At 39.3% G+C, this 13532-nt stretch overlaps 1 protein-coding gene across 1 annotated transcript in view; it reads right to left on the minus strand.

The window, feature by feature from the left end:
- Positions 1-7632: 7632 nt before the first annotated feature.
- The window catches only part of LOC104275244 (E3 ubiquitin-protein ligase UBR5-like), a 10832-nt gene continuing 4932 nt past the window's right edge, over positions 7633-13532 (minus strand). The window contains exons 11-15 of the mRNA XM_009871155.1: positions 12111-12266; positions 11604-11717; positions 10059-10203; positions 9387-9472; positions 7633-8326 (exon numbers count right to left, since the gene is read on the minus strand). Coding sequence (XP_009869457.1) covers positions 8114-8326; positions 9387-9472; positions 10059-10203; positions 11604-11717; positions 12111-12266 — 714 coding nt within the window. The 3' untranslated portion in view covers positions 7633-8113. The remainder of the gene's footprint in view (positions 8327-9386; positions 9473-10058; positions 10204-11603; positions 11718-12110; positions 12267-13532) is intronic.

Here is a 13532-nt window from a genome sequence, read left to right on the forward strand (position 1 = left end):
GGGCCAAGCAGGTACCTGGCACGATGCGTGTGTTTTGCAGCAGCCCAGCTGCAAGTCGCTTGAACGCACCTGTTACATTCCCGCCCCAGGGAAGGGGCCCGGTTTGTGCCCACACCCAGGACCCCCAGAGATAGAGAACCGAGGGTGGTGGAGCATGGATTGTAACTGATGGGCTTGTAAGGGGAGAAAATCCTTAGACAAGCCTGTGATAATGGAAGATGAACTAAGGGAGGGAGTCGACTGCTTCGTGGCAAATATTTACTGAAGAACGTGTAAAGAGTTGGAGAGAGTAGAGGTGGCTGTCACTGAGGCAGAACCTGAAGTGTCTGTTATTGGGTACACATGGGCACGCTAAGGGTGTACAAGCAAGAGCAACCTGCATAAGGAAAAGTCTTTTTTAATCCCTCCTGAGCCAATACAGACCTCAGAACACCCTCCAGTAATTGCATTACAGACATACATAGTTGTAGCGCTCAAAGGTGCTCGCAGGGGCCTGTGAGTACAAATACCACGAGCAGAAGTACTACTGACATTTGTTTCTTGTCATTTCTTGCAAGCAGAGAGGTTTCCTCTTCTTTCCTGATCCCAAAGCTGGCCAGGCCCTTGGGCTCCTTCCCTCTAGACACGTGGGTCATTTACCAAAACAATCATTCAATCCATAGGGGAAAAGAGAAGGAAAGTCCCACCCACTGGGTATGGGCTGGTATCTCATGAGACCTAAACTCAAAGGCACAAAAACCTAAAAGCAAACACCAGCAAGCGAGAACTCTAACTTCATGAGCAGCAAGCCACTCAGGCAGCACATAAGCAGAACTGAGCCTCTCTTTAGAGGCCAGGATAAATGCCTGGAGCCCAGGGGTGGTCCCCTCAGGAGGAGGTGGTCCTGGAGGCCTGGTGTTCCTCAGTGGAGACGGGTCCATAGGCTCTGTGCACCGTCCCCACAACCGCTGCCCAGTACTCCCCAGTCTGAGCACTGGCCAAACATCCTCAAACCACCTCAGAGCCATGGAAGGTACATAGTGCACAGGTAGGGGTTTCGAGGGACTCTGGTATCCTTTTCCATCAATGTAACCTTTGGTTTTGTTAGTTGTCTGTCATTAAGAATTTTAGATATTTTTTTAAAGGTACCAAGATACCACAGAGTGACTGAGACCTCCCCTCTCCCCACTTCCCAAGCATGGGCTCCTTCGAACCGTGTCTGCATCCTGTGGCTTTTTTATACCTTGTGAGAGGAGCTCAAGCCTCACCGGGGCAGGAGGTGAGGAAAATTCAGTGATGAGATCTGTGCAGCGGGTGGCCACACTGGTCCTAAGCACGAGAACAGCTTTGGTTTTCTTACATCAAGTTTTGCGAGGAGCAAAGCAGCAAGTTACTAAACAGGACACCAGAAACACACAAACAGTAAATGATAAAAGGTCATTTTACACTAACAACATCTGCTTTTACATGACTACTGCTCTTTTTGAGCCAGCATTTGATTTTTATTACCCAGAGGTACCCATACAAGTTGCTTAATATTCAATCCAACAACAGCTCCACTTCAGTACCAGGGGTTCCATTTTTTGGCCAGAGCACATGATTAGAGGAATACTGACTGATGCAGAGCAAACACAGCTGACCCATTAACACTGACAAATCATACTGCTGCGTGTAATGCAGTTTAAGAGGTTTAAGAGGAAGACTCAAAAAAAGCAAGCAGAAAAACTCAAGCATGCTAATATTACGTAACATTGACCTGTCTGTCAGTTGTCTTAGTCCCCTAACCTGATCATCCTAGCTGGTGTTTCGAAATTCTCCAAATAAGGGATTGTCCTGCTGAGTATTTGACAATGTTTAAGAACTACCACAAATTAATGTTATTAGCAACAGAAAGGAGTTTGTGGGGCTCGCGGCCTTGAAGTAAAGGCTGACAAGCAGCTGGCCAGTGATCTACGAGGACCAAAGGATGTGGAAGATTCCCAAGGCCAGGTTGACGTGGAAGGAAAAGTACCGAAAATAACGTGTGGCTGCTGATGTTCCGCCAAAAGGACTTTGGAGACTATATGGGACCTTGGGGACTGTTTGGGTGGCTTGTTATCGGGATATCAAGAATTAATGAAGGATGTGAAAGATAGCCAAAAGAGACGCTGGTTCCAGTAAATGCTTCTGTAAATAAGCAGATATATCAATAAGTTGTCAAAAGTACCGGATAATTAGTTGTCAAAAGTACTGGCTAATTGCTGATAGCTTGCAGCTGCGAAATATTAAAGAAAGGTATAAAAGATAACATGTAACTCAAATAAAGTGGATGATTGTAGCATTCATATTGAGTGTGTATTGCAGTCTCCCATCTTCACCGCCGACAGGAGTTCAAGTATTTTGGAATACCTTCTTGAAGTCACTTCACCCTTTTACAGATGCACAGCAAATGTCTATTTAAATGGTGCCTCAAGATTAATAGACAAAGGAAAAATATTGCAAAGGATATGTACCACAAGTATCAACAAAACAGCGGTTGGTTGCTCTTGCACCTCCACAAAAATCCACCATCTTCCATGAGCTTTATTTTATATAAATTAATTGCATCACATGATACCGAAATATGGAAAACCGTTTGTGGAACTAGAATAGTTTACGAGCAGAATAAACATACATATGAAATACAGCACTTGACTTGGCAAGATTTCAGATTACTCGGCTGTACCTACGACAGGCGGTGGATGCTGTATTTGCTCCTTAGCTCTCCTGCCTTGTCCCCACGGCCCCTTACCTGCACTTGCTCACAATGAACGCACGCACAAGGAGTCGCGGAAGCGTTTCTGCACGGGGAGGGACTCTGATCCACAAGATCACATCCACTGTCACACCCTGAAAGCACGGTGGTATTTCCTGGAGGTGCAGGAGGTTCCACAGCAGGGAAGGGAGAAGACCCCTGGCAAAGCGACACGCAGGGCGGCCTGTGGCTTCACAACAGCTCTCTCACTCTGCTAAGTACAATTAAGAGAGGTGCAGCAGCGGCACACACCTTAGTACACCACTGGACTTACAAGTACAGCTTAACATTCCCAAAGCTTGCTCCGTCTAATGGAATAATCTTGATCTACTCTGAAAAAAGAAACTTTTTTTTTTATAAAAAACATCTGTTCACATTCTCCTTTGGAAACACATGAATGAGAACAATCTGCAAGTTCCTGCTGTATTTAGTAGTTCTGAAAACAAAAAAAAAACAATGAAAAATGTAATCTATGTATTCTATCATCAGTTAAAAGTTGTTGGGCAAAGTACTCCTTCATGGGAAATCAAAGTAAGCTACTGATACAAAGTACGTCTCAAAATTTTATCCACTAAGGCATCCAAAATGCAGTCATCGCAGCTCGAACTTCGCTCTCTCCCCCAAAATATATTGCTTATTTTGACAATACTTAAGCTACCTTTTAACAATGCTTTATAAATAACATTTTTTACATGAAGAATGCCATTTCAGGTAGTTGAAGAATTTTCATTTTTAAATTGAAATCTGCTTTTCCAGCTTAAAACCGTTCACTGTATGAAAAATCAATTTGTGAATAGTTTCAGTATGTGCAAAACAACTATTTTCTTAAGTCTCCTTGCAGAGAAACCTTGCCACAGGTTGTGGCAGTAAGCTATCCTCCAACAGGTCTGCATGACTATAGTGTTCAAACACACGCATTCATGTTAGCTGCCACTGTCAGTGGACAAGAGATACTGAAAAGTTTCACCATTATGGAAAGAAGTCCTGAAATACTTGCAAGCAACTGACTGCTTCTTGCTATATTGAACAGTATATTACCATAACAGTAACTTGTGGCGATATTTAATGACAAAAAATACCGTTATATTAAGAAAGCCATGGACAACAGGGGAAAAAAAGTCTCATGGGATTGTGCTTCCAGCTAGAAATGAAGTTTTCCTCTTAAAGACAACTTCACAGAAAAACCTTAAAAATATATATATAAAAAATTAAAAAAATAAAAGCCCTCCATCCTCTCAGTTCAGCAAATCTGCCTGAGGAGAAGATACTCAAAATAGCTGCAAATGAAAACGGCAAAAGCAATTTCCAATTAGGAAAGGACCCATTGGTGCTCCTGATGATGGCGCAAGTCCTGCTGAGCAATGCCTGCACTGTGATTGATGGAGGCCAGATATCAGTTGCGAAGCCTCTTTGTGTCCTCCCCACACAGACCATGCGGGAACTTCGAGCACTGTGGGCTCAAGATCATCTCTGAAGCTTTTGTGTGACTAATTTTACCTGCACATTTCAACCTGCGTGCAGACATTGAGACCTCAGGGTAAGCAAATGCCACATGCACTGAAATCTGGTTAATCCAACTTGGAGAATTTTCATTTGATTTTGTCAGACCCGTTATTAATAAGGCAAACTGAAGACTTCAGGAAAAAGGTCAAATCATACAAGGCTTGAAAAGAGAGAGGGAGTCAAAAGCTGCTAAATTAGGCACCCGTAGTTTGCCTTAGGGAGAGGAAGCCAGAGAAATCCAAGTGTGAATGAAGCAAAGAGTGCAGAGACAGAAAAAGCTCAGAATGGAATTTACAGATTCACACAGAGAGATGTGACCCACAGGTCATAAGGACACTATAGAAAGGGAGTTAAAAGAGAACAGCATAAGTTTCCAAGGAGGTTACACCACTGACGTACTGAACAATCTTTCATGCACCGTGTGCTTCCCTGTGAGAAGCAGAACCGCGATGGAGGCATCCGGTGGCGATGGAGAGCCGGGGAAACTTCTCCCAGCTGCACGTCAACTACCCAGGAAAGGTTTACACCCTGCTCTCCACACTCTCGTTTTTGGATGCACACGTGGAAGTAAATTTTCAAAAAATAGTAGGGCTGTATACAGTTGTGCCACAGAGGTTAAGAGATAAGGAAAATTTCCTTTCCTCTGCCTCCCTGAGTGACTGTTGCTGTACAGGAAGGGTGTTGCTTACGATTCACAAATTTGCCAGTTTACAGCTTTTCCACTGCACGTTATCTCATGACCAGATGACTACCTTGCAGGAAAGAAAAGTCACTCCAAACCAGATGGGGAAGGCCACTTGATGACAAGCCCGTGCAATTTTTCACTTCTGCAAAACTAACAAACTGGAGTGAGCAATTTATCTTCTGTGTCAGATACAGTTAGCTAAGGAACACAAAGCGATGCCAAGAATTAGCCATGGGAGTCAGCACTAAGGTGTCAGTTTTCCCTAGATTCAGAACAGGAACTAGTCTAGTAGCTGGTGATAACATTTTATTAGTAGCTACCTTTGTCTCCTATGTCAGCAGTTATGAACAGCTAAGGATTTAGACTATTAAAAAATTGTAAACATGACAGTTTAACTAGTTTCTCTACCACATCTTAAAAGTAAACTAACAGAAGGGCTTAAGTCAAAGGGAGATGAGGTGTATGATTTTAATAAACATTTTTCTTATTAAAATCTTGATATAGTTTAAATATACCATACAGAGGAAAAAAGCTATTTATAAAGCTACATACATGTTTCAAGTCAATGACGACAGCATAAATCATTCTAAATTCCCTCTCCACTTTTCAGAATGCCTTGTGTGTGTATATATGGTGAGCTACTGTGAGTTGTCTGCATATTTTCGTCTAGCTATACATTACAGGACTTAAAAAAATGTTTAAGCTATATACAGAAATATATATACATATAACATATATTTATATGTTATACATACACATACACTTATATACATATACACACAATACATATATATATATATATACACACAGTACTTTACATTTATATATAGCCTTTCACCCAAGGGCCTTGGATACTTTTTAACACACTGAGTCTCACAAAACTTTGTGAGGGAGGGAGCTTTATTTTACAGACTGTAGATTTTATGCCTACTCTAAACAGTTTCTTCCGTTGCTTTCTACTGACTTTACGCATTTCAGTTAGAGGTGGTTTTGGTAATGGAAATAATTACACCAGTTAGAAATCCAGGCATAAGGTATGTGTCGCATTGTACCTTTGCAACTATCCTTCTTAGTACATGAGAACAGCCATACCAGTATAAATTTTCTCTACACTAACACACCTATAGCTAGACTTGTGTAGCTGCGCTGCTTTTTATTTGTAATTGATGCTAGTATGGTAAAAATCTGATACAGTTTGGAACTTAAGATACACTGGAGGTCACAACAGGAAATCCAGAGAGACTCCAATCCTGGTACATTGAAACTATCATTTTCTAGGATGATCAATTTCGGAAGTATTAGTACATGCAGAAATAATTCTACAGTTGTTTTTTACTTGATTTAGCTACAGTTAAACTACACAAGCCTGGAGCAGTCAGCCTTGTCTAGAGAATAGGATTTTCAGCATCAATTTGGCAACTAGTGATCAAAATTTCTGATCTCAACTGACCTCCAGAGCTCAAGCAAGTAAACAAATTATAATAAGAGGCTTTTTCGAAAATCACAGCCATGTGCAAGTCCTGGTCATCTTCAACGAGCTGAGAGAAAAGAAAACCCAGTGGAACTCTGACAACGGTGAATTCCACTCAGATTTTGACAGAACATTAGTTTAGCTCTTCTCAAGAGAAGGAATTAAAAAAAAGCAGCACTAACATGGATTCAGGGATTGGAGAATTAAGAAAGAGGGAGAACATCACCACCACAAAAGCTCTTAACCATCAATACTTCAGTCTGCTAAGCTTTCAGAAATTTGTTTTGACACAGAAAAGGTAGCTCCTTCCTTTATTAATCACTAACTCTCAAAAATCTCCCAAGCATTAGAGAAAACAAGTCCTGCATTATGGTCCAAGACTGCCCTCCCCAAAAGCAACCAACCACTTCAAAAGTGAACATACAGTAGAACCCACTACAAAGCTGTTTGAGGATTTTATTCTAACCTAATTACTTGAAGATTTTTTTCAGAACAAGCCACTTTCCCTTCAGACCAATTCTGTGAAAAGAAGGGGTTGCCTGGCCTGTTTCATTCAGGATTCTCTGCTAACTGTAAAATGTGGGATGAATGTCTTCTGCAGGTCAATTTTTCCGTTACAAAATTCAGATTCTTAATGAACAACTATCTTTAGTGTATGCTGTTAGCTGAAGTATAAATGGCTAAATAAATAAAAACTATTGTTTCTTCAGTATGACTTGGTATTTTGTCTGTAATTTCTTTATTAAAAAACTGTAACAAGATACTTAAAAAAAGGCTAGATACAAAAGTAGTTAAGCTGCTCACGAACATTAAAGTTTTCCAAAATGTATCTTCAATAATCATGATCTTATAAACATTTTACAGTTACCAGAAAGTGCCCAGGCTGAGTTTACATCGTTAGATAACGTAGTACAAGTGTCAGGTTAGAACTGGTAGTGGAACAATCTCCTGACTGTCTGTTCACTGAAACAGGGATACAAAAATGTTGATTGTGAACTATGAAATACTGTGCATTGGCCTCATCATATGTACAAAAAAACCCAAAAAAAACAAACAAAAAAAGCGAACCAAAAAACCAAACCACTAAAGGTACAGATTACATGCAAAGTATTAGTGATGGTATCTGATGCACTAGAGTTCAATGCAATCAGAACAAAAATTGCAATGAAAGTGGTTTCATAAGTGAACGATCCCAACTTCGGGATCTGAGCTGTCAGGAACTTTTTACAAGTTCAATATACATGATACACAACTGCAGCCAACCACAAATTAAACACCATAAAAAAAAGTTAAAATAAAACACAGAACATACTTAATTTTTTATTTTGAAATTCCCTACTCCCTCTATACAAGATCCTTTGCTGAAACACTTTCCACAAAGGCAGCAGTGAATTTTCCAAACATTTTACATGTTTTCCCTCAGCAAAAAGATAAATCACAGTGTAAATTATATTGTTCTGCTGTCATCTTTGGCTGGGGTTAGGCAAAGGAGTTATTGACTAGCAAACTGTCGTGACCAGATACTGCCAGTGCTCCTTAGGCCTTTACGTTACAAATTTAGTACAGGAATGTTTTCATTTAAATCTTTAAAGTACCACCAGGGGTATGACAGCATTAACTTTCATAAACTTTTATAGACAAATGGAAAAATCTACAAAACTTAGCTAGTAATATTACACGGCAATACACACTTTTTTATACTCTACACAAAACCAAAATTCTTGGTCTTAATGGCGAGTAACAATTTCTGTTTCAAAATCTGCTTAGAGGAATAGAGTGGGACATAAAGGCGAGAAATGCAAGTGTTTGCTGTAGGAAGATGTTGGTCATCTGGTGGTCTTATTGTGATTGATGGCATGGGCTGGAATCCCTCCTCACTGGCAGGCAATGATGGACTTGAGGTCCAAAAGTAAACCTGCAAAAAGAAGACAGCATTCAAGATTGTGCTGTACATGCCTAAAAAATCAGATCATCTACGTGTTGTGTAGGGAGAGGTAAAGAAGAAATGCAGAATCACAGCAAATTTGATCACAGTACGTTCTGTTCAATACGCCAACTAGACTTGGTGGTCATGCTACGTGCTTTTGTAGTTCCTTCCTTCACTTCCTCTCCTCAACTGCTCGCTATGTTACGCACTTCTGTTAAAACTGGTAAAAGCAGCACTCACAATGATCCTATATTAACAAATCCTCAGTAAATGGAATGTCCTCAAATCCATCTGGGAAGATGGTGACTGCCATCAATACAAAATACATCAGAAATCTCTCACAAACCAGTTTAGTGACTGCAGAATATAGTACTTGTACAGACAAAAGGCAGCAACAGATCCTTGGTTTATTGTCTCAAATGTGAAATACTGACTTGCAGAGCAGAGTCACTACCAAAGCGTAACCATTTGCCTTGACAAATGTGCTCTAAATTTTCCTCTTTTCAGATTAGTGCTTGTTTCCTTTTAGCAAACTGTAAAGGGAAGATAGTATCTTAAGTAGCAAGTTAAAAGCAAATACTTTTAACAAGTGTACAACTATTTACAGGCAAGTTTTCCGAAATGAAACCCCTTGAACAGTATCTGGTTCTTTCACGCTTCTCATCAGCTGCTCTTAAAGGGCTTTGAGAAGGAGATAGTATGTTTCTGACATCTTGCACAGAGGGAACAGGTGTTGCCCTCAGGATACACAGAAGTCAGGAGAGTAGATGATCCAGGAAGAGAACTCGACCTCAAAATCCTGCTAGCCCTCGACACAGACAACTAACCACAGATAAGGATGCACTACGCTTATTTTCAACTGAAAGGAGGTCTAGGATTCACACCTGGTGTTTCCAGAACCTAAAGTCTAACCAAACCCTACTACCATGCTCTGCTACCTTAGCTCTTCACATACAAAGTCTCTGCAGGCAGGCACAGTTAAAAACAGTAATGACACCACAGTTATTTCAGTTCTTCTGCACATTTCCACAGGGAATGGACAACTTACTAGGTCTTGTCTTTCTGTCATGCTCATCTTCTCAACTATGGACCAAAACCAACGCTTGAATTGCAAAAGCTTCTCAGCATTTTCACCTGGGCGAAAGAAGAAAAGATAGATAACTTAGCTGATACACCAGACAATAAACATTTAGAGATCTGGTTTACATGTACTGCAGGTTGGATTTCAGATACAATTTCTTTCATAAAATTCAATATTGGAGACACTAGTAATTTCAAAACGAAAGCGCATACTTTTGAATGTAAAGTTTAACTGTGACATACCTCAACACAATTCCAACCACCCTCACCCCCCAAAAGCCTAGCAACAGCTGATTATAGCCTAAAATTATTTAAGAAATATTAGACTGTATGCATGACACTTATAGTTCTGAAGTTAGATCAAAAATTTCAGAAGGAAAGATATGCTACCAATAATACAACCCCTGTATTTAACATTAGTTTACAGCAAATTTGGAAAAAGTGCTTTTTTCCCCCCCTAGCTGAAGGTAAATATTTTCAAAGGTATGTTAAAAACACAGTAATTGTTTTACTAGGGCTCTCGGTGACTTATTAACTGATGTCAAATTTGCAGAGGTACTTTAAGTTTAATGCTGGTAACTCCACACAGAACAAACAGTGTTATCCCTGCAATTCTCTTTCTGAATAAGTTATTTCATACCTGACTCATCGTTGAAAGAGGTAAAGCTGATTAGCATTTGCACATTTACTTCACCACAGCCATTTACCAAAAGTCTGAAATCTTCTGCTGTCAAATCTTCTAATGAATTCTTTGGAAGTACATCCAGGAGACCCTTCCTCATTGCCTTAAGTAAAAACCACAAAATTTCAGATTGACTTTGTAAAACTCCCTATTAACTCCAAATTCATGACTCTCCTAGCTGTGCTTTTCTTCCAAAGCTTTACCATCTGAGACACAAATTTCCTGAAACAAAGAGCTGCATCAACCTGTTAAACCCTACTTACTACTGCAAAAGTAGTTAAACCCTACTTACTACTGAAAACCACTAATAGTTTGAACTACTATTTCACCAGGAGCAGAAGAAAACGTACTCTCTAATGCTAAAATATTTAGGTATTTTGCTGATGTACACTGAATCTGAAGAGAATTATGAAAAATTAATCTTGCACTTTACTTTTACTTTGCTTCCACTCACATGCCAACTCGAAAATGTTATACAGAGAGAGATGTTTTCTATAAATCAGAAATACTCTGAAAAGACTGGAAATTCTGTTTTCAAAATGGAATGATATGAATGATTTGTTTTAGTAAATTCCAAAACTGTTACAGTTCTCAACTCTTAAGATAAACAAGAGGCGAACTATTAGTATGGGCAGACATGGAAATCGAGTAGCTTAATTCCAGGAACATGTTCTTTCTGTGAGAATTTTGGACCCGAACTGCATAAAGTAAATCCAGCAGTCTGCCAGCATCTCAGGTTTTCGGCAGGAAATCACAGTCAGCAGAAATGACCAAGTTTAGATGTAGTATCAAACACACAGTAAGTGGTTCCAAACACTGGACTTCCATTAACTGTTTACAAAAATGTATTATTCCATATTTTTTATTTTTAAAGGGCTTCAAACCCCAAATTATTTCTAATCCAGTTTTAGGGTCAATTGTTAGGTTTCCTTCCAGGCTAGTAAAAAAAGAACAAAGTTGTGCACTTCGTAACTGGTTTTTCCTTTTAAAACAAGGACACAAGTCAGAAGTTCAGGGTTATTCATGTAAATATTTTGAAATTTCTTTTTATTTTTTTGCTTATAAGGCTAAACAAAACAAAGGTGACAGATTATTAGAACAAAGTAGCTGCTAAATACAAAGCAAAAATTCCAAGATGTTATGTGCCATCTAAGCTCACGAAATAAACATATATGGCTAACCAATGAGATCAAGTTTAAAAGAAATTATCTTTCATTCTATAAAACAAAGAGAAAATGCTCTGAAGTGCTAATTCTTCACAGTACTACAGAAACAGCTCTACAATTGTCAAAAAAAAAATCAGAAAATTAAAAATGTCTGATGAAATTGTCAAGACTTTAAAAGAAATGTTAGCAATACCATAATGAGGAAAAGAATTAATTGACTAAAATATTACAATTTTCTTTTATTTAAAACCCCCCCCACAAAACAAAACAAAAACCAACCAACCAAGAAAATAACCAAACAGACCAAAAAAACCCTCACATGCTACCAAAGACTTACATGTAGAGGCTGTTCTGCTACTACCAACATTCGGTGTTCTGCATATTTCCGGACATACTCATATACATTCTGAGGAGTGACTGGTATATTTACACCATTGGAAATAAGTTCAACCTATGGCAAAGTAACAAGAACCATTTGAAAAGAGAAGGGGGGAGGAAAAAAAAAAAAAGGAAAAAAAAAGGAAACAAGGAAATGAGATTATTACAATAGTCACAGTATGCTGCACAGTGATTTATTGCTTAATATGCCTCTAAACAAGCAAAATTTACTACTATGGGTTAGCTTTAAAGATTGCCTAGGATTGACTGCGCTATTCAGGCTTTATGGTACATTCTACAGCATCTTGAACGAAAAAAACCCCCACACTTTAATGTCTGATAACACTGTATTTGAATCTAGGAAGGGTAAAACATCCCTGCCATCTGAGAAGAGCACCTGTACATTACAGCATGCAGAAGCTGGGGAATTCTGAGCCCAGAGCGACACCGGTTCAGCCGTGCTTACCTGCCCTCCACCCTCCTCCTTACAGAGGTCTATGGCAAAGGCCAAGTCCATTGCTGCAAACACGGCATCAGCATCGGTACTCTGGGAAGCGAGGATAAGTTGCCGAAGGCTTTCGTACATAACCGGATCGAAAAAAGCAAAGTCGTGCCAGTTCACCTATAAACAAAAAAATACAGATGTTTGAAACATTCCAGCTGTTTAAGCACATACTCAGAATTATGTGATCTGGCACTTCTATGCTTTGTTACACAGGTTACTGCCGCCTGCTAGTGCACAACCCACCTAACAAAGCACACAAACGTAAATGAAGGCAAACCCCTATTTTCAGTCTGCTTTTGAAGGTACATCAGAATACACAACTGAAGTAGATTAGCAGAATGTAAAGACAGACCCATAAGGCCCTTCCTGCTTTTAAGGGCATAGAGGTTATAAAGAAAATTTATACGTTTTGTTTTGGTTTTGTAAACAAATTCTTCTCTGTATCACCTAGATCAGGTATTTGATGAACGTTGACTGAAGTTGGAAACAATTTGCAGAAGCATTCCAAAACGCTGCAAGTTCTCCTCCACTTAAACACATAACCTGCTGCTGCTATATACACACATTCCAGTGACTGATGGCCCAGCAGCTGCACACCACACAACTCAAATGCCAGCCTCTACTGCTCGCTGTTTTCTGCAGTTCCTTACTTCTTTGCTCAATAGTCAGCCTGGAGACAAAAGTCAGCTACTAACTAAACTAAACCAAACCTAACTAAAATACTCTTTGATGCATCCAACATTTAAGCAGAAGGAATACCTATTCAAGAACAAAAACCTGAATAAAAGAATTAGAAGGGAATCTCTTTTGGAAGACATCAGGGGATATATGGAGGTGTATCTATCCACCATTAACCTTTGTTCTTTAAAGGTTTTATGTATGTTGGCTAACTGATTATGTGATCAAGATTGTTTTTAAGGAAAGACCAGCAATAAAAAACCCCATGGCTTAAGCTGACTAACGCCTTGGGGTGGGGAGGAGCTTTTGCCAAAAGTTTAGGCAATTATTTCTCTGAATTAAATTATAGCCACACCAGAGACAAAATTTTAATTACAATTCCATTCAACAAGTTTTCTCAAATGTTGAAGAAAATGCTTTTTGGTAAGCTGAGATGCTATTGCCTAGAACTGTCTGACATTTATCTCTTTGAGTCTCTTCAGGAAGAGAAAAAGGTGAGACAGGAAGCTGTTCCTGAAGAGAGTCAGAGGTTAATCTCCTGCAAATCATTCCATCTTAGTTATATAACCAAATTTTAGTAAGTCTACCCGACTCAAAGTCTAGGAAATGAAAAAAAATTAATACTCCTCAAATTAAATTTAAAGGCATCCTTGAAGTTCCCGTGTGAACTCTACATACATGTACCTCTCAACACATGCAGGTTAG

This window comes from Apaloderma vittatum, unplaced genomic scaffold (genome assembly GCF_000703405.1).
Source record: "Apaloderma vittatum isolate BGI_N311 unplaced genomic scaffold, ASM70340v1 scaffold44126, whole genome shotgun sequence".
NCBI classification, from domain to species: Eukaryota; Metazoa; Chordata; class Aves; order Trogoniformes; family Trogonidae; genus Apaloderma; species Apaloderma vittatum.